Source organism: Oncorhynchus mykiss, chromosome 5 (genome assembly GCF_057628025.1).
Source record: "Oncorhynchus mykiss isolate SJ-2025 chromosome 5, ASM5762802v1, whole genome shotgun sequence".
Classification (NCBI taxonomy): Eukaryota; Metazoa; Chordata; class Actinopteri; order Salmoniformes; family Salmonidae; genus Oncorhynchus; species Oncorhynchus mykiss.
In genome coordinates, this window is record NC_143026.1 from 26225023 (window position 1) to 26248763 (window position 23741).

The 23741-nt window shown below is 42.5% G+C and overlaps 1 protein-coding gene across 3 annotated transcripts in view; it reads left to right on the forward strand.

Annotated features, from left to right (window-relative positions):
• The window catches only part of LOC110523500 (uncharacterized), a 131858-nt gene that overhangs the window by 81224 nt on the left and 26893 nt on the right, over positions 1-23741 (forward strand). For all 3 annotated transcript variants that reach the window (XR_016495949.1, XM_090234319.1, XM_036977140.2), the window contains 8 exons: positions 9257-9964; positions 13433-13477; positions 13815-13934; positions 16068-16106; positions 16341-16394; positions 16654-16707; positions 21371-21478; positions 21686-21739. Coding sequence is in view for 2 of the 3 variants with exons in the window: in XM_090234319.1 (XP_090090445.1) it covers positions 9257-9964; positions 13433-13477; positions 13815-13934; positions 16068-16106; positions 16341-16394; positions 16654-16707; positions 21371-21478; positions 21686-21739 (1182 nt within the window). In the remaining variant the exon portion in view is untranslated. The remainder of the gene's footprint in view (positions 1-9256; positions 9965-13432; positions 13478-13814; positions 13935-16067; positions 16107-16340; positions 16395-16653; positions 16708-21370; positions 21479-21685; positions 21740-23741) is intronic.

Sequence of the window (23741 nt, forward strand, 5' to 3'; positions counted from 1 at the left end):
TGTGCAACGGATCGGCTTGATTATAGAGGTCGTTAAGTTTGTTTAATGTTTGTGTGTTAACAACACACTGAATGTTGCTTGTGGTTTTGAGGTTTTAGATCTAAGAGGTTCACAGCGGTTTTTGTTGGTTAGACAGAAGAACAGTCATCAGTGATCTGTTTTAACCTAAACGATCCCTTTGGTTGAGTTATTGTTCAACATTACAACACTGAGTACTGGGGAGATTTGTTATGGATTTGCTATGGAACCCTGACCTGTTCACCGGATGTGCTACAAGTCCCAGACCTGCTGTTTTCAACTCTCTAGAGACAGCAGGAGCAGTAGAGATACTCTGAATGATCAGCTATGAAAAGCCAACTGACCTTTACTCCTGAGGTGCTGACTTGTTGCACCCTTTACAACCACTGTGATTATTATTATTTGACCCTGCTGGTTATCTATGAACATTTTAACATCTTGGCCATGTTCTGTTATAATCTCCACCCAGCACAGCCAGAAGAGGACTGGCCACCCCTCATAGCCTGGTTCCTCTCTAGGTTTCTTCCTAGGTTCTGGCCTTTCTAGGGAGTTTTTCCTAGCCATCGTGCTTCTACACCTGCATTGCTGTTTGGGATTTTAGGCTGAGTTTCTGTACAGCACTTTTTGACATCAGCTGATGTAAGAAGGGCTTTATAAATACATGTGATTTGTTCAACCTTGGCAGGTTCTGTTTCATTGCACTATGCACTATCCAATGAAAATGGCAATGTTCACCTCCCTATTACTAGGCCTATGTTGAGTGAAATGTAATTGTTATACAATGTGAAAATCCAAGTCGTTTTGTAAGTGCAATGTTAACAGGAGGAAAACATCAACTTCAAATGTCAAAAGTACGATTACAGCAATCCTCTGATTCTGAAGTTGTACTTGAGGCTTTTTCAGTTGGTTGGAGTTGGGAATAAGAGCTGACCCGTACTCTGAGGGATTTCTCCTACTGGGAAGTGGGAATGTTGGCCTACTGTTACTCTTCCAGTCAATATTTCACTCCATGTCATTCATCCTCTTTGATCATGTCTGTACTGTAAGTCTGTCCAGAGTCCTCTAGCCTTAAAGCTGACAGCGCTTCTTTGTTCCTTTTTGTAATGTCCATTTTCTTTCAGCTCGGTATATTCATATATAACATAGCATCTTTTTCAACAGCCATATTCTTATGGCTATTTTCACTACATTTTCCTTGCTATTATTTTCTGGTTTCCAATTTGTGTCAATTCAATGTTTTTCAATGTTTACTTCTCTTTTCACCAGGGAAGTCCTGAGCATTGTGGTGTTTTTGTGGTGTTTTTTTAAAGCCAATTTTTCTACCTCCTGCTGCAAGACCCAGCCAGTTTGAGATTGCCTACAGACATACCTGTGTCTGGGATAGATTTACGAACCTTACTGCTTGATTTGGCCTTTGTGTGTGTGTGTGTGTGTGTGTGTGTGTGTGGTGGTGGGGGGGGGGGGGGGTAGCACCTATGCCTAGAGCAGTTGTGTCAGTGGTTGGCCTCCATAGATCTCTCAGGATGGCCTGTAGAGTGGAGAGCTGTCAGCTCCAGAGACATGGAGGCTACCAGAACAGACTGAGACTGGCGCTGACAGAGGGATATCACCCCAATTAGAAATAACCATTCGTCTCCATCCCAGGTGTGCCACTAAAGATCTGACATATATGATGAATCCTAGGAATTTCCCATTTTCCCCCTGAAATCCACTGAGAGTAGAAGAAATCAATAGATGAACACAGGAGGCTGCTGAGGGGATGACAGCTCATAATCATGTCTGGAATGGAGTGAATGGAATGGCATCAACCACATGGAAAATATGTTTGATTTGTTCGATACCGATCCAATTATTCCGTTCCAGCCATTGCTATGAGCCCGTCTTCCCGAATTAAGGTGCCACCGACCACCTGTGATGGAGAATTTCCAAGTGGGCATAGCTGGGTCAACAAAGAGCATGTAAAATTAACAGGAAGAGTCATTTGTTTGTATTGTGGCATGCAGCCTAGACCCCAGACACATTCATTCTAGTGGAGAAGGTGGAAGGTGGAAAGTTTTTAAGTTCCTCAGCGTACACATCACGGACAAACTGAAATGGTCCACCCACACAGACAGCGTAGTGAAGAAGTACAGGTGCATCAAAGCTGGGATCGAGAGACTGAAAAACAGCTTCTATCTCAAGGCCATCAGACTGTTAAACAGCCATCACTAACATTGAGTGGCTGCTGCCAACATACTGACTCATATCTCTAGCCACTTTAATAATTAAAATAAATGTAGTCACTTTAAACAATTCCACTTTATATAATGTTTACATACCCTACATTACTCATCTCATATGTATATACTGTACTCTATACCATCTACTGCATCTTGCCTATGCCGTTCTGTACCATCACTCATTCATATATCCTTATGTACATATTATTATTCATTCCTTTACACTAGTGTGTATTAGGTAGTTGTTGTGAAATTGTTAGATTACTTGTTAGACGGAACTAGAAGCACAAGCATTTTGCTACATTCGCAGTAACATCTGCTAACCATGTCTATGTGACCAATAAAATTTGATTTGATTTGAAAGTTAAATGTCTTATGTAAAGTGTTTGTGTTATGGCTGTTAGTGCCTTGCTCTGAACCTACAGACATACCAACATGCTATATAACTGTCTCTCACCAGCACATCTGGCCCTCTCCACCCTCCACCTATTCCTCTGTTTGTGCTGAGTTCACATTTCCTCATTGTGTCTCAGCACGCTGGTTGAAAGCGCTACTGTTGATGACACATACAGTGCCTGCTTGAGCCTGTTGCTGCAGAGGCCCCTGGGTAAAGGGAGCAAATAGGGCATATTGTCTTGGCACTGAAGTACTGAAAAACATCACTTCGAGATTGCCAAGACCTTGCTGGATCATAATGGAAAACATCATTGTGCTGTCTGCCCCCTAGTGGGGCACTGAGTATTACTACAACAGCTCAGTACCCCTGGCTCCTGTCTGATTTGGCTGTGTGTGTGTGTGTGTGTGTGTGTGTGTGTGTGTGTGTGTGTGTGTGTGTGTGTGTGTGTGTGTGTGTGTGTGTGTGTGTGTGTGTGTGTGTGTGTGTGTGTGTGTGCGCGCGTGTGTGCGCGTGCACTGTAATGGTACCCCAAGTAAGCACAGCCTACCAGGCTGGGATATCAGGCAGGCAATACAGTAGATAAGCTGGAGAGGCGCCAGAAGCCAGGGACAGATCCAGTGTCGGCTTATCAGAGAGGAGTCACTGCGGGCCAGGCAGAGGAACTTGAGAAAGAACCTTTGTTTCCAGCAGTGGAGCACCCCGTACCAGCCCACCTCAGCCCCTCACTGGCCCCCCTTGCTCAGTCACCCGAGTGCCCTTGAGTTTGGATCTCTAACTCTCTGTTTCATATTACATTGAGCTTTGATGAGAGAAAGTATATGTACCTTGTGGCGCCTAGTTTTGCACTGATTCTGAACTTCACACTGTCCTTCCCCCCCCCCCCCCCCCCCCCCCCCCCACACACACACACACACACACACAGCCGGGCAGGCAGGCTGCTGCTCCCCACATGCCTCCCAGACCAGCTTAACTTTACTGCTCCCTGCTGTGGCGGCCCATCAGGGTCATCAAACAGAATTTACAACCCCTCACCCCAAGCAGGCTCCTCTCTGCTCCACTTTCCCCTAGGCCCAACACCCTCTCCTGAGCTAGCGATGTGCACTGGGAGGGAGGGGAATGTAACTTCAGGTTGTTGCGGACTTGTTTTGTATGAGGAGTCTCAACATCTGAGGTCAGTTACAGGTAGTTAGATGGTGTACAGGTAGTTAGATGGTGTATGTGTTGAAATGGGAAGGGAAGTACACAGTTCTAAAGAGGGGATGTTTTTAGTGTGGTAGTTGAGTGAGGAGGGTGTACACATGCAGTGGTTCCTCCTTTAAAAGTTGCGAGCTTAGAGGTAGCCAGGCTTCATTGCTCCAGACCACCACAAGGGAGAGTTAGAGCACTCATTATGCATTTGGGTCCCAAGGTTTTTATATGACCAATCATATTGAGAGGTTCCAATGGCAAATTTGACGTGAGCCACCCGTCTCTGGTGACTTTCTTCAGCGAAGACGGCTGACAAAACAAATAGACCCATTTTTTTTTATTTCCGCCTAAAAGGACTAATCTAAATGCCTGTAGCTCAGGCCCTGAAGCAAGGATATGCATATTATTGATACTATTTGAAAGGAAACACTTTGAAGTTTGTGGAAATGGGAATTGAATGTAAAAAACAACCGTTTTTCCCCCTCTACCACCAACTTTGAAATGCAACAGAAAGGGTCCACATCTAGCCATCATTCTGGTTAATTCCAATGGTGTCCACAAGATGGCAGCAGTGTGTGTGCAAAGTTTCAGATGGATAACTTGAAGAATGAGCAAACTACATGACTAGTGTGAAGTCACCCAGTTACATTTGGGCAAATTACGAAGGGCACATTAACATTCGCATTACATCTTTCTGCGAGAATATCGTCAAATCTGTATACTTGCACATTGATTTAGCTTTTCCAGTATTAGTAGCCCTATTATAAGTTCAACATTTGCAAAACAACCAGTTTTCATAAGTTCATAACTCTCCATATTCTTAGAATTTTTGTCCAAAAGGAAAAGGCTTGCTGTGGCAGAAGGTTAGCAGCTACATTTTACGACAGATAAGGGGTACTCCGGATACTCCCGTAAAGCCCAGCTCATTGGCTATCTAGCTAGCTTTGTTTTACCCCGATTTGTTCTTATTTAACAAAGTTACAGTTGATCAAGTGAAGACCACTCGCGTCATCAGCGTGCCATGAAGGTGTCGCTCTCTGACCAAATTTGTGGTGTCCAGTAGGATATACTACACCCCTAATGATACAGTGAAGTCTGGTTACGTTCTAGGATCTATGAGGAATAAATATGAATGTGATTTGACTGGTTGAAACAACGTTTAGGGTCAGATTTCTTTCTTTGCAAATTGAACGAGTGGAAATAGAAAATCGATCGTGCATGCTATTTGGACCTTAAATTCAGAGGTGAATTTATCAAACATATTGCGGTGAAAAAAGTGTTTTGTTGATTGGAGCTCTCCTCAAACAATAGCATGGCATTTTCTCACAGTAATAGCTGCTGTAAATTGGACAGTGCAGTTATATTAATACGTATTTAAGCTTTCAGCCGATGTAAGACACTTATATGTAACGACATTTGTTGTTTCTCTAAAATCTGCGATCGTGACACAAGGCGCTGCATGATTTACAACTGTCCTGTTGACGGGACTCCGATCCCTAAGAAGTTTTAATGTAGAGACAAACGATTGTGCATATTTTTTTGTCAAAAAGTTAATTTAAGAAAATCGCTATTTAGAAAGTTTTTTTACAGTCATATCCAATACCAGGTGTATCAAACTCCATTCTGTGAATGATGCTGTGTCTGCATGTATGTATTACAATTATACACTTCAACAGTGTTTACCACTCCTGCTCCTGGGACATCAATAATTACACATTGTAACTATGCAATAGACTAGAAACATAATTTTGTAATTCATATATACAGAATAAAAAGACAGTACATTCACGCCCACAAGCGTGCTGAATGACACGTGGAAGAGAGCGAGGAACCAGATGGGAGTAACTGACCAGGCTGTTTGCTCTGAGACCGGCATAATAATGTAATGAAACAAGCAGAGAGCAGGTTTTGAACCCTCTAACATTCTAGCCCTAAATCCAGCACACTATCGACTGTGCCCAAATGTATTAATTGGGGTTGGGGCCGATTGTGGCTAAAAACACTTGATCTATTGGAATCTTTAATGTGTGGAAAGGGGGAAAAGTATTATTACTAGTTTTTCATAAGTGTAGCAGGGTGGGCTATTAGCTGAACAATAGACTATTCAACCTTTACTAAAGAATTGTCTAATAGCCGAGCTAGGTGTGATTATTTGGAGCCTTGACCTATATAAAATAACTTAACCTGCTGAGGTAGGCTACGAGGCTTTATTAGGCCTACTTATAATTGCAACTGGTCTAAAATGCAGCATCCTACATAGAACAATCATTTAAAGAAAAAAAGTCTGCACATTCGATCTAAACAATGGAACTAACAATTAAAAGTGCACATTTCTAAATCCCAAACTATACAAGTAATTGGAAAGGTAGATAGATATAAATGATGTGTGACATTGTGGTTACAATAAAGAATGTAGCCCATCATGCAAATGTTTCCTATTAGCAGGACAATATGCTTTTTATAACCCGGCTACAGTTGTGAAAATCCCTCAACTTGCAATGTATTCAATGCTTAAGTACTCTAAAGTGTTACATTTCTAACTCAAAACAGCATTTCTTCATCAACATCTTTATGCTTTCGTTAATCTTCTTGATCTCTCTTTTTTTGTGGCAATTTTGAGCAAATTGCTCAAGGGCCACAGTTAATTAGTCTAAAGATGACGTTATTGAATGTCTCGCCAGCTTTGATCCATGCCTAGGCCTGCAGAACGCAAAGTTTTTTGTTTGTCAGACGAATCATTGGAATCATTGACTCACTCACGCGTTGAAAAGGAGAAGGGCGAGGAACGAGATGGAGTCACAATCCATGCAAGGCACACCTGTGAGCTCTGGAACTCCATCTCCGACAGGCAGAGTCAACATATGTGGCGGGTCGTCAGGTCTTCGGTTCACCCTGACATTTCCATTCCTCTTCTGACAACAGATCAACTGCTCACCAGGCACAGCAAGGGCTGCCCGGACCGTTATGCTGTTCTGCTATTCCACTGATGTGTAACCGAAGAGAGATATCACTAGTCGGCACAGAATACGTAGTCTTCCCGCTGTGGACATCTATTTCAGCACCGTTTCGCACTGCTCTGAGACATGCATGGAGAAACGAAAATATTCAAATATCATTAAAATTCGTTTTTCAACGACTGCACACATATCTTGTTAACAACCTATATTTTTTTCAAGTTGGTTAGGACATCTACTTTGTGCATGACAAAAGTAATTTCTCCAACAATTGTTTACAGACAGATTATTTCACTTGTATCACAATTCCAGTGGGTCAGAAGTATACATATGCTAAATTGACTGTGCCTTTAAACAGCTTGGAAAATTCCAGAAAATGATGTCATGGCGTTAGAAGCTTCTGATAGGCTAATTGACAGCATTTGAGTCAATTGGAGGTGTACCTGTGGATGTATTTCAAGGCCTACCTTCAAACTCAGTGCCTCTTCTAAAGAAAAAAAATCAAAGGAAATCAGCCAAGACCTCAGAAAAATAATTGTAGACCTCCACAAGTCTGGTTCATCCTTGGGAGCAATTTCCAAACGCCTGAAGGTACCACGTCCATCTGTACAAACAATAGTACGCAAGTATAAACAACATGGGACCACGCAGCTGTCATACCGCTCAGGAAGGAGACGCGTTCTGTCTTCTAGAGATGAACATACTTTGGTGTGAAAAGGGCAAATCAATCCCAGAACAACAGCAAAGGACCTTGTGAAGATGCTGGAGGAAACAGGTACAAAGTATCTATATCCACAGTCAAATGAGTCCTATATCGACATAACCTGAAAGGCCGCTCAGCAAGGAAGAAGCCAGTGCTCCAAAACCGCCATAAAAAAGCCAGACTACGGTTTGCAACTGCACATGGGTACAAAGATCATACTTTTTGGAGAAATGTCCTCTGGTCCGATGAAACAAAAATAGAACTGTTTGGCCATAATGACCATCGTTATGTTTGGAGGAAAAAGGGGGAGGCTTGCAAGCCGAAGAACACCATCCCAACCGTGAAACATGGGGGTAGCAGCATCATGTTGTGGGGGTGCTTTGCTGCAGGAGGGACTGGTGCACTTCAGAAAATAGATGGCATCATGAGGATGGAAAATTATGTGGATATATTGAAGCAACATCTCAAGACATCAGTCAGGAAGTTAAAGCTCGGTCGCAAATGGGTCTTCCAAATGGACAATGACCCCAAGCATTCGTCCAAAGTTGTGGAAAAATGGCTTAAGGACAACAAAGTCAAGGTATTGGAGTGGCCATCACAAAGCCCTGATCTCAATCCTATAGAAAACTGAACAACTGAACAAGAGGACAAGTACGTTCGATTGTCTAGTTTGAGAAACAGACGCCTCACAAGTCCTCAACTGGCAGCTTCATTAAATAGTACCCACAAAACACCAGTCTCAACGTCAACAGTGAACAGGCGACTCCTGGATGCTTGCCTTCTAGGCAGAGTTGCAATGAAAAAGCCATATCTCAGACTGGCCAATAAAAATGTACTTGTCCTCTTGTTCAGTTGTGCACCGGGGCCTCCCACTCCTCCTTCTATTCTGGTTAGAGCCGGTTTGCGCTGTTCTGTGAAGGGAGTAGTACACAGCGCTGTACGAGATCTTCAGTTTCTTGGTAATTTCTCGCTTGGAATAGCCTTCATTTCTCAGAAGAAGAATAGACTGACAATTTTCTGGCCAATATGAGATGATGGTAGCGGGGTGAACAGGTGCCCTAGGTGTCCTGGAGGGCAGGTAGTTTGCCCCCTGTGATGCGTTGTGCTGACCGCACCACCCTCTGGAGAGCCCTGTGGTTGTGGGCGGTGCAGTTGCCGAACCAGACGATGATACAGCCCGACAGGATGTTCTCAATTGTGCATTGTAAAAGTTTGTGAGGGTTTTAGGTGACATGCCAAATTTCTTCAGCCTCCTGAGGTTGAAGAGGCGCTTTGTGCCTTCTCCACTATGCTGTCTGTGTGGGTGGACCATTTCAGTTTGTCTGTGATATGTACTCCGAGGAACTTAAAACTTTACTCCTTCTCCACTAGTCTCTCAAAGCACTTCATGATGACAGAAGTGAGTGCTACGGGACGATAGTCATTTAGTTCAGTTACCTTTACCTTCTTGGGTACAGGAACAATGTTGGCCATCTTGAAGCATGTGGGGACAGCAGACTGGGATAGGGAGATATGGAATATGTTCGAAAAACACACCTGCCAGCTGGTCTGCACATGCTTTGAGGCTAGGGATGCATGATTGATAGAAAGGTCAATGATGTGTATTGTATTTTAAAATCGTTTTTTTTCTAAGTAATTCTTTCCACAGCTTTCCACAAGTTATGCACACACAACAAGAAATAAACATCTCTGATAAATATGTAATCTAACCTATGATCTCATATACTGATATTCAGCACCACAGTACATGACTTGTGTTTATGTTGTGTCTCCATAGGATGTGTTTGGGCAGAGTGGGAGTCGGCGTGGGGACGGGACATGGGGTCCCCGCCAGAAAGGCTCGGTGGGACGAGGGGATGTCTTTGTGGTGGACGAGGACACAGACCTGGCTGATCCAAACCTCCAGGGGGGACACCGCAACCCTCAGTGGAAACCCAGCAGTCAGGGCCCCACAGGCAGCCGTGAGGACAAGCCTGAGCCCTCCTCCAAACTCTTGGAGGAGAACATCACCACGGACAAGAAGACAAAAGACTCTGGAGGGAGGGGCGTCGGCCTGTTTCCCGCAAAACCCTTGGATGACATCATTATTGATTTGGACCCTGGGTTTTCCCCGAAGAAGCCCTCAGTGGAGTTTCCCCATGTCGATAAGACTCAGATAGAGACCCCCCTGGACCAGGAGCACCCAGACTCTAACCTGCTGAGAGAGGTGGTGGAGTGGCCTCAGACCCCTTCTCAGACTGCCTTCACCCCCACCTCAAAGCCCCCTGTCCCCCCTGTGGAGGCTGTAACTGAGGAGAGGAGACCCACCACACACATCCCCACCCAGCCAGACTCTGACCGGGCTATCACTGTGGAACGAGGACCAGAACGCCCACGCACAGTGTCCATCGTACACAGGGAAGGGGATCTGGTTCTGGGCTCTGATGGCCAGATGTATAGGCTCCAGAGAGGGCCCCCAGGCCGAATGGGGCCCCCAGGAAAGGAGGTAAGTGTCTTCAACATCTTCCTAAACTTTTTCGCGGTGCCAGTGCTCATGTGTCATGTTGTGTAACTTTTAATGTTCATGTTTATGGAGGGTGATGCTTACTGCTTGGGACAGTTCAGTTAGTGGTTTTGATGTTAGAGCAGAGATCTTTGCCTTGCTTACCACTTTTTTTGTGTAAACAAGAAAACAAACCTAGCATAATAATAATAGTAATAATAATAATGATTATAATATTAATAACTTTATTTGTATAGCGCTTTTCAATACAAGTAACAAAGTCCTTCACATCATAAAATAATGGGTGGAGCATTATGAAATCAGAAAACATATTCTGTGTTTGGTCTTTAGGTTCGGCATCAATCTGAATATAATCAACATCCTTGATCTTGTTAAAACATGAGTTAACCCTGATGTCTTTCATGTTCCTCTCCTTACATTAGCTACTCCACAGCTCCAAATGGCACCATAAGTGTCAATGCCTTCACTGCATTAGTCGCAGCAAGCATATCAACAAGCCTCTTTGATTGGTGGAGGGGGCGTGAAGCCCTTAGGGCCGCCAGAACCAGACCCAGATGGAGCAACATCTGGCCCATTTTGGTCCTGGTCCTGGAGCCTCAGCCTGGCTCTCTTGCTGCTATAAAAGCCTGGGATCACTCTGCACCATTACTGTGATTTATCCCGGCTGTATCGAACATGATAGATGTCCTGCTGGCCAGGAGTAAATGGCTCTGTAGTGGAGAAGGTTGCAATAATTAAGCCCCCTCATGTAAAGCAAGGCTATGGTCTTATGGTCTAGATGTCCTGGCGATTGTGTTGTATGTCAGGCCTGCGGAGGGTGTGTGTGTGTGTGCATGCTTGCGTGTGTGTGTGTGTGACTGTTAGGTGAGGCTGGTCTCGCTATAGCTCCCTCAAATGACATGGACGGCATTTGAGGAATTTTTATGTCCTCGTTGCATGTAAATCTTCTGTGAGATTTGACGTGACATATACACTGAGTGGACTAAACATTAGGAACACCTATTTCCATGACATAGACTGACCAGATGAATCCAGGGGAAAGCTATGATCCCTTATTGATGTCACTTGTTAAATCTGCTTCAATCAGTGTAGACGAAGGGGAGGAGACAGGTTAAATAATGATTTTTAAGCCTTGAGACAATTGAAACATGGATTGTGTATGTGTGCCATTCAGAATATGAATGGGCAAGACAAAATATTTGTCTTTTTTTTAACGGGTTATGGTAGTAGGTCCCAGGCTCACCAGTTTGAGTGGGTCAAGAACTGCAATGCTGCTGGGTTTTCATGCTCAACAGTTTCCCTTGTGTATCAAGAATGGTCCACCACCCAGAGCACATCCAGCCAACTTGACACAACTGTGGGAAGCAATGGAGTCAGCATCCCTGTGGAACGTTTTCGACACCTTGAGTCTATCTATGTCCCAACGAATTGAGGCTGTTCTGAGGGCAAAAGGGGGTGCAACTCAACATTAGGAAGGTGTTCTTAATTAATCAATCAGTCAAATGTATTTATAAAGCCCTTTTTACATCAGCAGATGTCACAAAGTTCTCATATAGAAACCCAGACTAAATCCCCAAACAGCAAGCAATGCAGATGTAGAAGCACGGTGGCTAGGAAAAAACTCTCTAAAAAGGGAGGAACCTAGGAAGAAACCTATAGAGGAACCAGACTCTGAGGGGTGGCCAGTCCTCTTCTGGCTGTGCCAGGTGGAGATTATAAGAGTACATGGCCATTAAGGCCAGATCGTTTTTCAAGATGTTCAAACGTTCGTAGATGACTAGCAGGGTCAAATAATAATCACAGTGGTTGTAGAGGGTGCAACAGATCAGCACCTCAGGAGTAAATGTCAGTTGGCTCTTCATAGCCAAGCATTCAGAGATCGAGACAGCAGGTGCGGTAGAGGGAGAGAGAGAGGGAGGGAGAGCGGGAGGGATGTTTTGTACACTCAGTGTATGATAGCTGACTAAAAAGACCAGAACCTGCTGCCCTATACACATAGACATTGAATCACTGGTCACTTTAATAATGGAACATTGGTCACTTTAATAATGGAACACTGGTCACTTTAATAATGGAACACTAGACAATAATAATGTTTACATACTGCTTTACTCGTCTCATATATATATATATATATATATATACAGTGCCTTGCGAAAGTATTCGGCCCCCTTGAACTTTGCGACCTTTTGCCACATTTCAGGCTTCAAACATAAAGATATAAAACTGTATTTTTTTGTGAAGAATCAACAACAAGTGGGACACAATCATGAAGTGGAACGACATTTATTGGATATTTCAAACTTTTTTAACAAATCAAAAACTGAAAAATTGGGCGTGCAAAATGATTCAGCCCCCTTAAGTTAATACTTTGTAGCGCCACCTTTTGCTGCGATTACAGCTGTAAGTCGCTTGGGGTATGTCTCTATCAGTTTTGCACCTGCCTGGTGTGTTCCTTGTTCTTCATGATGCTCTCTGCGCTTTTAACGGACCTCTGAGACTATCACAGTGCAGGTGCATTTATAAGCAGACTTGATTACACACAGGTGGATTGTATTTATCATCATTAGTCATTTAGGTCAACATTGGATCCTTCAGAGATCCTCACTGAACTTCTGGAGAGAGTTTGCTGCACTGAAAGTAAAGGGGCTGAATAATTTTGCACGCCCAATTTTTCAGTTTTTGATTTGTTAAAAAAGTTTGAAATATCCAATAAATGTCGTTCCACTTCATGATTGTGTCCCACTTGTTGTTGATTCTTCACAAAAAAATACAGTTTTATATCTTTATGTTTGAAGCCTGAAATGTGGCAAAAGGTCGCAAAGTTCAAGGGGGCCGAATACTTTCGCAAGGCACTGTATATGCTGTATTCTATTTTACTGTATTTTAGTCAATGCCACTCCGACATTGCTCGTCCTAATATTTATGTTTCTTAATTCCATTCTTTTACTGTTAGATTTGTGTGTATTGTTGTGAATTGTTAGATACTACTGCACGTATGGAGCTAAACGGTGGGGAGGAAGTCTGTTGACTTTCATAGGCAGCGGGCCGTGGTGGAAACCCTGGTGAAGGAAAGCTTTACAGGGGTCAGCTGCTCTCCTCTGGCTGCCTGTCTCAGTCTGTTAATAGTGGACAGGGTAGATGTTGTAAAACATTTGGTAGTTCATGTTTATAACAGTACGATATTAAGCTGTAGATGCATATGAAGGGCTCTTTGTCAACACTCATTTGGATTTTAAGTTTAGTCTGTTAATCAATGTGTTGTTGTTTTTTGTTGTGCTTGAGCTTACAAGAGCATTGGTTACTTCACGTTTGATTGTATGATACAGGAGCTACATCTCTGTATATGAGAAGTTAAGAAGTCCTCTGCACTCCACTACATCTCTGAGTTAACTTGAATTAATGTCTCACATGTTCTGTTCTCTTTCTTTTCTCATTTACTTTCTCCAGGGCTTTCCCGGTCACGCTGGCTTGCGTGGGTTTAAAGGTGACAGGGTAAGAGGAGCTGACATTTTGGAATGGCTTGAGGTGGCTTCAATTTATGACAATGGCCTTTGGGTTAGTCTGCTTGACCTCGCATTTGAATGCCCCTTAACTTTGTCTTTGTAAATTATGGAACTGCGTTAGGATCAGAGCATGAGTAGCTAATTGTTTTACGACTGAAGTTGACATAATAAGTCATGTGTTTACAGCAATAAACCCCTAGCTTTTCAGCCTCTCTTTGACTCCAAGTCCTCCTGTAAAATCTCTCACAGTCCATTATGACTGACTGTATGACTTCAGCTTACTCATTCTAGGTGTAGATAACTAGTACCTATGATGTTTCTCACAGGGCCAGCTTGGGCCTGAGGGGCGTGCAGGGCGACAGGGGGATCCAGGTCCCCCCGGCCCACCTGGTCTGCCGTCCTTCTACCTGTGGAAGAACACTATTGAGGAGTGGGCTGCTTTTCGGGTGAGTTGACAACCCCCATTCCATCCCAAATCCCACTCCAACCTCACGCTCATGCTTTACCTAGAATTAAATATTTCTAAAAACTAAAATCATTGTATTTGCGACAAACCATTCACTGAACCCTAAACCTCAACCAAATCTTGCAATGAATAATGTGTAAATTGAGCACGTTGAGGAGACTAAACTGCTTGTTGTAACCCTGGACTGTAAACTGTTATGGTCAAAACATATAGTTGCAACAGTAGCTAAGATGGGGAAAGGTCTGTCCATAATAAAATGATGCTCTGCTTCCTTGACATCACTATTAACAAAACAAGTCCTACAGGCACTAGTTTTGTCGCACCTGGATTACTGCCCAGCCATATGGTCAAGTGCCACAAAGAGGGACACAGATTAATTACAGTTGGCCCAGAACAGAGCAGCACAGCTGGCCCTTAAATGTACATGGATAGCTAACATCAATAACATGCATGTCAATCTCTCTTGGCTCAAAGTAGAGGAGAGATTGACTGCATCACTGCTTGTCTTTGTGAGAGGTATTGTCGTGTTGATTGCACAAGCTGTCTGTTCAAACTACTAGCACACAGCTCAGATACCTATGCATACCCCACAAGACATGCCACAAGAGGTCTCTTCACAGTCCCCAAGTCCAGAACAGACTATGGGAAACACACAGTACTACATAGAGCCTTGATTACATGGAACTATATTCCACATCAAGTAACTCATGCAAGCAGTAAAATCACATTTAAAAAACAGATACAACTACACCTTATGGAACAATGTGAACTGTGAAGAGACACACACAGGGACACACACACACATACGCACACACACACTAGCACACACACTCTACACACACGTGCATTGTATTGTACATATGTAGTGGTGTAACAATGTTATATGATGTACTGTTTTATTTTGGGGGTTTTGTATGATGTAAGTGCCTTAATGTGTTTGGACCCCAAGAAGAGTAGCTGCTGCCTTGCGAACAGCTAATGGTGATCCCTAATAAATACTAATACCTCACCCCATCTCACTTAAAATCAGCCTCACCCCAACCCCCAACTCAAACCTGTCACATGTCAACTCCACCCCCAAATCCCACCCCCAGCAATAACACAACCTTGCCCCAACTCTCACCTAAAGGCGTCTGAATACTAGGTTCAGTTTGCTCCTAGCAGAACGCGGCTAGGTGAAGTGAACGTCTGTGCCTTGCATACTCCTTTATAAGACCTTCGCTTGAAAAACTAGAAAAAGGTGGCAGTAGTACTGCTTGTCCCTTTTGAGATGACGTAGCCTCAATGTAGTCAAAATTCGTCTTAGATAAAACTCAAGAAATTTGTAATTCATTTTCACATTTTTGCTGAGGAGGTCTTTGTCGCAAACTTTTACATCCAACTAATATGTTTGGTGCAGTATTTCTCAAGTAAGAAAATCAATCCTAAAAGTATATACACAAACTGTTTCGGGTGGGAAGCATGCAGATGCCTTACCTCAACTCCACAAGGACATGCAGTATTAGGCTATAGACTGCCTGTGCAGGGTTGCAAAATTCTGGTAACTTTCCCCGAAATTCCCAGGTATTGCCCAGAGGTTTTCCCAGGCTAGCTGTGCATTCTTTGACCCCACACTGCTGGTGCGTGTGAGCCGGTGCTCCATCTATCCCTCATCAGTTTAATCCCCCTGCCTGCTCTGAGTCTGAGACTGACCGCAGCTGCAGGCTGTATAGTACAGCATGACTATCAGCGTGACAGAAAACTGCATGGCCATTATTGAATAAAGATGCTGTGTAAGAATAAAAGGCCATTTGTTACTCTGGGCTTTGAACTGAGCCATGTGGTCAGACAGCGATCAGATACTGCTATCTATTTCAAATGAGTAGGGATGATAAAACTAGCTTTGATTTTAGCCCCAGTGCTTTTTCTTGAGAGAATAAGGCACAGAATAATACTAAGAAAACCAGGTCTGAAAACAGCTGACACTTTTATTTATGAGTGAAATGTCCCATTAAGATGGCAATGCTATGAATTATGGTTGAAGGAATCAATATATACATTACATTTTCTTATTGTTTTGATTCCTGACTCGTGAAACTTTAAATAATTTGTAATGTCTCCATGTTTCTTCCAGCAAACATCTTTCTACCATTTGCTCTATGCTGGCTGGCCTGTAAGTAATGGACACCCATGACTAGGACTAGACTGGGAATGCATCCCAAATGGCACCCTATTCCCTATATAGTGCACTACTTTTGACAAGAGCCCTATGGGTCTTGGTAAAAATGGAAGGAATAGGGTGCCATTTGGGAGACATTAAGGGTCTTATAGAGTATATGGGTCATAAAATACAGCAGGGTGTGTTTTGGTTCTTCCTGGCACTGTTTTCTTCTCTGTGTGCTTGCAGAGGGAGCAGGGACCCCCAGGACCAGCTGGGGAGATGGGAAAAACAGGCCCACAGGTGAGCGAAACCCCTTCCCTGCATATTTGGTCCTACTTTAGGTTTGGTAGAGAGTCTCATCATCTGGGTAGTATACCATGAATACTGGTTTAAATGTCATGATGCAGTTGAGATGAATGCCTGATCAATGAATCAACACTCAGCAAAAGAGTTGATTCATACTGTTTGACCTATAAGTGAGTTACACATTTTTCTGTCTCTGCCTGTCTGTCTTGCCTCCCCCCTCTCTCTTTCTTTCTCTCTTTCTTATCCCACCCAGGGGCCAACAGGGGATCCTGGCCAACGAGGGCCTCCAGGAATAATTGGAGAAATGGTAAGTACTGATGACAGGAGCAATGTTTGTTGTCGTACGCACATCCTTAAAAGTATAGGGGCTGTACTAATAAAGTGTACATACTGTAAAAATAACAGAAAGGCCTGCACACTATATTTCAATCCAAGATGACGTGATGAAAATCCTCTGGATGGAAACGTTGCCATTAAAGGTGATCATTAGGATCATAGAGTGTGAGGATCTTTCTGTTATCAAATCGAAATAAATATTTTTGAGTACTGATGACATCCATTCTGGGTTTAGGCGCATTACTGTTATACAATAACACCCAATGACCCCATTGTTGTCCCTGGGAAATTGGTCAAATCAAAATGGCTCAAGTTGTTTTGCAGCTGAATTAATAGATGCCATAATGCTATTAGGATTTGACTGTACTAAACATGTACTTAAAGAAAGCGTGGTAGAATCTGTTTAGCAGTTAGCACTTTGTAGAGCTAAAGGTATTAGCATCTCAGGCTCTTCCCACATCCCTCACAACCACACAAACACATTAGCACAAGGCTTGGAGCCTGATTTCCAAGCTGTGGCTTTGTGGCAACAGAAAAACACAGAAAAAAACAGAGAGAGGCTTTGCTATGTTGTGTCTTAGCCAGTCAGAGACCTCAGCTGAACTGAGCACTGACGCTACTGGCCTAACAAGACGGCCCACATCATAAACTGCTGAGGTTTTGGGTACAGTTGGTAACACTTCCTCTCTCTCCCCAATACGAAAGCTACAATGTCTGGGCTGTGTGGCACACACGTGACGTGGAGAATGGCTGTATTATGTGTGTATGTATGTATGTATGTATGTGTGTGTGTGTGTGTGTGTGTATACACAGATACAGTATGTATATGTGCTAGTGATGCACCGATATGACATTTTTGGCCAATACCGATATCCAATATTTTCCTTGACAAAAAACCCCGATACTGATAATCAATATTTAACAATTTAGCAGCCTTTTAAATAGTTAACATGGACACAGTGGTCTAAGGCACTCAGTGCAAGAGGCATCACTACAGTCTCTGGTTCGAATCCAGGCTGTATCACATCCAGCCGTGATTGGGAGTCCCATAGGGTGGCGCACAATTGGCCCAGTGTCGTCCGGGCCGTCATTGTAGATAAGGATTTGTTCTTAACTGACTTGCCTTGTTAAATATAGGTTACACACACACACACACACACACCACACTGACCAGAAGGTTATTTTGTTGGCATTTACGTATGTCCCCATTACCAGTAAAACATAATCAAAACCTATTTCTTTCACTCGTTTCATTCTCAACCAGTATTTCTATGGAAGGCCGTATGAGTCTCTGCGTGTCAAAAAAGATACACGTTAAATAACACTATTTGACGTGTCAAATAACACGACATAATCTGTTTCAGTAGCTACAGTTAGCTAGCTAACTATATAGCTAGGTGTCATCATCTAAAATAACCCTCATTTATAAGACAGTTCTTATTTGATTAATGGTTGTCGGACCCAACCATGTGAAGCTAGGCACAATAGTGGACTTAGTGGTTAACCTTCAAAATAAAAGAATGGCATAATTCTACTATTTATATTAATTTGCATCACTGTCAATGACATACTTTTATTTTGCAGGCAAACTGCAAATTCCACTATTGTGCCTTATTGTGGCTAGCTTCACAACACATAACCCGGTCCAGTTGAGCCCCACTAGGCAGATGAAGCTAGCTGGCTGCTTATAACGTTAGCTTTGGGCAACAGGGTTAAATAGTTGGCTCGCTATTTATTTTCATGAACTGAAATTAATTTTCAATTGGCGATCATCAAGTGGAAACATAGCTAATACTTACTCACAAGGATTCCTAAATCATTGCTAAGAATAATGAAATTACTACAGTTTCTAGTGGCTGGTTGTATTGGTGCTAGTTTGGTACCAAGCTAAAACTAGCTACCCCAGAAGTTGCGGTTGAACAAATTATGCTTTATTACCAATGGTTGGTAATGGTTAGCAGATCGTTCGTGGTTGGTGTTTGCTTGTTTGCAAACTTTTTTGTACAGCTTTGACAGTGCTATTGTATCTTTTTTTGGCACGCAAATACCCAAACAGCGTTCCATAGTATGTATGTCGTGAAGCTAATAGCAACGACACTATTACTGTGTAACTCCGGTAGGGCAACATCTGAAAAATAGAGCACTTGGTAGTGTGTACCGGTGCTCAACCAGTCGGTGAAAGCCAACATCACCCACGACAGAGAACAGTTGATTGAATTCCATTATCTTGGCTTTAATGGATTTCCCCTTTGAGTTGTCTCGCTGAAATGTTCTTACTCTTTCAAATGACTGCTCGACTTGACTGCTTGATCCACACAGCAGACATTGTGTGGGTTAGGTTAGGAATGCTGTTTAGGAATGCTGTGTTGCACGTGTAGCGCTAAATTTTACATGGCGTCATTACATCATGTTATATACGTTATCATACGTTATATAGGTATGCACAGTACCTTTGACATCGTTTTTTAATATTGGCGTTAAACTAGACTAGATTCCGATATGTTCACCGATATATAATACATCCCTAATATGTGCACCTGAGAACTAATTTATCAGTCTGGCGAGCTTCTGCATGTACAATATCAATTACTGTCCACACACACATACGCACGCACACACACACATAAAATATCAATCACTGTTCAGGCCCAGAAATATAACAGTCCACACTGTCCAAACTGCCAAGAGCTAACAGGTGTTTAAGCTATCTGATTTGTACATGTTCTGCACCTGTCTGCAGTGCAAGTTATTGATGACAAGGGGGTCTAAAGTCTAACATAAAGATAAACAAATAATGCCACCACTTCTCATCCTCTTGATAAGCTCTCAGTGACACCCTATTGGGCAGGGTGTCTTAAATAGCATTCCTGTACAGTACTAGTCAAAGGTTTGGACACACCTAATCATTCCAGGAATTGTCTTTCTTTTTACTATTTTCTACATAGTATAATAATAGTGAAGATGTCAAAACTATGAAATAACACATTGAATCATGTAGTAACCAAAAAAGTGTTAATCAAATCAAAATATATTTTATATAGCCACCCTTTGCCTCGATGGCAGCTTTGTACACTCTTGGCACACTCTTGGCATTCTCTCAACCAGCTTCATGATGTTTCATGCATTTCAGTTAACAGGTGTGCATTCTTAATTTGTGGAATTTATTTCCCTCTTAATGCGTTTGAGCCAATCAGTTGTGTTGTGACAAGGGAGGGGTGGTATACAGAAGATAGCCCTATTTGGTAAAAGACTATGTCCATATTATGGCAAGAACAGCTCAAATAAGCAAAGAGAAATGACAGTCCATCATTACTTAAAGACATGAAGGTCAGTCAATCCAGAAATGTCAAGAACTTTGAATGTTTCTTCAAGTGCCATCACAAAAATCATCAAGCGCCATGATGAAACTGGCTCTCATGAGGTCCGCCACAGGAAATTAAAACCCGGAGTTACCTCTGCTGCAGAGGATAAGTTCATTAGAGTTAACTGCACCTCAGATTCCAGCCCAAATAAATGCTTCACAGAGTTCAAGTAACAGACCCATCTCAACATCAACTGTTCAGAGGAGACTGTGTGAATCAGGCCTTCATGGTCAAATTGCTGCAAAAAAAACTACTAAAGGACACCAATAATAAGAAGAGACTTGCTTGGGCCAAGAAACATGAGCAATGGACATTAGACCGGTGGAAATCTGTACTTTGGTCTGATGAGTCCAAATGTGAGATTTTTGGTTCCAACCCCTGTCTATTTGTGAGACGCAGAGTAGGTGAACGGATGATCACCGCATGTGTGGTTCCCACCGTGAAGCATGGAGGATGAGGTGTGATGGTGAGGGGGTGCTTTGCTGGTAATGCTGTCTGTGATTTAATAAGAATTCAAGGCACACTTAACCAGCATGGCTACCACAGCGATACGCCATCCTATCTGGTTTGCACTTAGTGGGACTATCATTTGTTTTTCGACAGGACAATGACCCAAAACATACCTGCAGGCTGTGTAAGGTCTATTTGACCAAGAAGGAGAGTGATGGAGTACTGGCCTCCACAATCACCTGGCCGCAACTCAATTGAGATGGTTTGGGATGAGTTGGACCGCAGAGTGGAGGAAAAGCAGCCAACAAGTGCTCAGCATATGTGGGAACTCCTTCACGACTGTTGGATAAGAGGATGCCAAGAGTGTGCAAAGCTGTCATCAAGGCAAAGGGTGGCTATTTGAAGAATCTAAAATCTATTTTGATTTGTTTAACTTTTTTGCTTACTACCTGATTCCATATGTGTTATTTCATAGTTTTGATGTCTTCGCTATTATTTCACAATGTAGAAAATAGTAAAAAAAAACTTGAATGAGTCGGTGTGCCCAAACTTTTGACTGGTACTGTATATTGCACCACTTTTGAGCCCTATATATAGGAATAGGGTGCCATTTGGGATGTAGCCCAGGTGTGTTATGATGTGTCCTCACTGTGTCACAGGTTTACACAGTCTCGGATCGGGTAATGGTGTCCCTGTCACAGAACCATAGACTGAATGGGTGATAGGGTCTATGTCATGGATCCACAGCCTTTGATTGGGTGATGGTGTCTCTGTCACAGATCCACAGTCTCTGATTGGGTGATGGTGTCTGTTATATTGCAGGGTGAGCCGGGCCAAAAGGGGGTGGTGGGCAGAGCAGGGCTCCATGGGAAATATGGAGAGAATGGGCTGGACGGTCAGCCTGGGATGCCGGGTGACCCTGGGCGACAGGTGAGGGCACCACTTGGTGATTACATGATAACCTTCTTATTATGAACCCATCTGTTCTCAGAAACAACGATTCTAGCCATTCCCTATATTTAGTGTACTACTTTTGACCAGTAAGTATTTCCTAAGAAGTGCACTATATAGGGAATAGGGTGCTATTTCTGTTTTTATCTCTGATTATATCAATGATTGCTGTCTCATTTTGCTTAGGGACCCTTCGGGTATAGGGGAGAAGGCGGTTCCAAAGGAGAAAAAGGGGACGAGGTAAGGGGGTTGAAACAGTGCCCTTATAAATTCTGAAATATTGGTCTAATGAGTGGACCAATGAAGAGCATAAGTCATTTGTACTTTCTATGAAGTACATACAGTGCCTTGGGAAAGTATTTTTATTAAATGGATTATGTACAAACAATTCCTCAGAAATCTACACACAATACCCCATAATGACAAAACGAAATCAGGTTTTCAGAAATGTTTGCAAATGTATACAAAATAAAAAAACAGAAATACTTTATTTACATAAGTATTCAGACCCAGGTGCATCCGGTTTCCACTGATCATCCTTGATATGTTTCTTCAACTTGATTGGAATCCACCTGTGGTAAATTCAGTTGATAGGGCATTTAAAAAAATATAAAAAATCACCTTTTTTTAACCAGGTAGGCTAGTTGAGAACAAGTTCTCATTTACAACTGCGACCTGGCCAAGATAAAACAAAGCAGTGTGACACAAACAACAACACAGAGTTACACATGTAATAAACAAACATACAGTCAATAATACAATAGAAAAAGTCTATATACAGTGTGTGCAAATGAGGTAGGATAAGGGAGGTTAGGCAATAAATAGGCCATAGCGTTGTCGTGTCTTTGGCTATGCCGGATTAAGTGATATGACATGCTATTCTATAAAATAATTAATATTACCTGATTGAGCTAATCATGTAAATGTAATTAACTAGAGAGTCGGGGCACCACAAAATAATATTTATAGAGCTGTTATCTTCCGAATAAGACCTAGTCATATTTTACATCAATAGCAGTCAATATTAATTGTCACCTTAATTCAGTCTCATCTGAAAGTTGTAAATTCTTTATCTTCACGAACCCTGGCTAACAAGTTGAATCAGTAATACAGCAATACAAAATTGGGTTTCATTATTTATTTACTAAATACCTAACTAATCACACAGAATTACATATACAATGAATTAATCATACCTTGATTACAAATTACGTCATAAAGGAAAACGTCCCTAGCGGGCGGAACAGATATGACAGCTGGTTACACAAAAGAAAAGGGTCTGGGTTTGAGTGAAAGAGCGGGAAGACTGAGGACCAAAGGAAGAAGCTGTGCTATCGTAAATACAGTATTTTATGCATTCTAAATTACCGCCCATTTGGAAAAGGAAAATGCAATAACTATTTACTCTGAGCTGCGCTTCGGTAGGTTGGTGGTAGATGGAAGGCCGTGTTGCCAAACCGAGCCTTTTGTCCTTTGAAGAATGTCTCTGGTGGTCAATTGCATACGTTGTAGTAACGTCGTTGTGTGATAGACGGGATACTCTGTCTGTTCCTTCCTAACCCTCGTTTGCAGCTGCTGTTGCTAACTCAACGGCTAGGAGGTATTACTTCTGTAGTGAATAAGAGTTCAAAGTTCAAACCATTCGCAACCAAAGCTCACGCTGATGTTGGCTTCGTTCTGTAATTATTATCTGAACCATTCTGACATCGGACCTTCGTCCTCACATCCTCGGAACAGGAGGTTATATTGTCGTCAAGGCTTTATATAGGAAGGGAGAGGAGGGCGTGTTTGAAAAGTTTTATAACCTATGTCCCTTCACAGGGGCGGGCCACTGATTGAGCAGAGCCCTAACCTTATGAAAACCCAAATATCTCATTTGGAAGCTAAAATTACATTTCATCTCTTCACCAATAATTTAATATTCAAACATTTATATTGAACAACAATTCCATGTGAATCCGATAACTACAATGTGCAGACTTTCCACTGTAGAGTTTGTCATCTTATCATTGATGAGAATGTCTCAGATGACAACCGAACTGACATCACATTCATTAAGTACCACCGCATATGTTCAATTGGTCAGATTACCAGAATTATAGTTCATTTCCCCCCACCTCCTGGTGTTCCCAGAATCTCTATGTTAAAAAAGGGTTTTTCAAATTTCACATCAGTAGGGTAGAGAGAGGAAAAAGGGGGAAAGAGGTATTTATGATTGTCATAAACCTACCCCCAGGCCAAC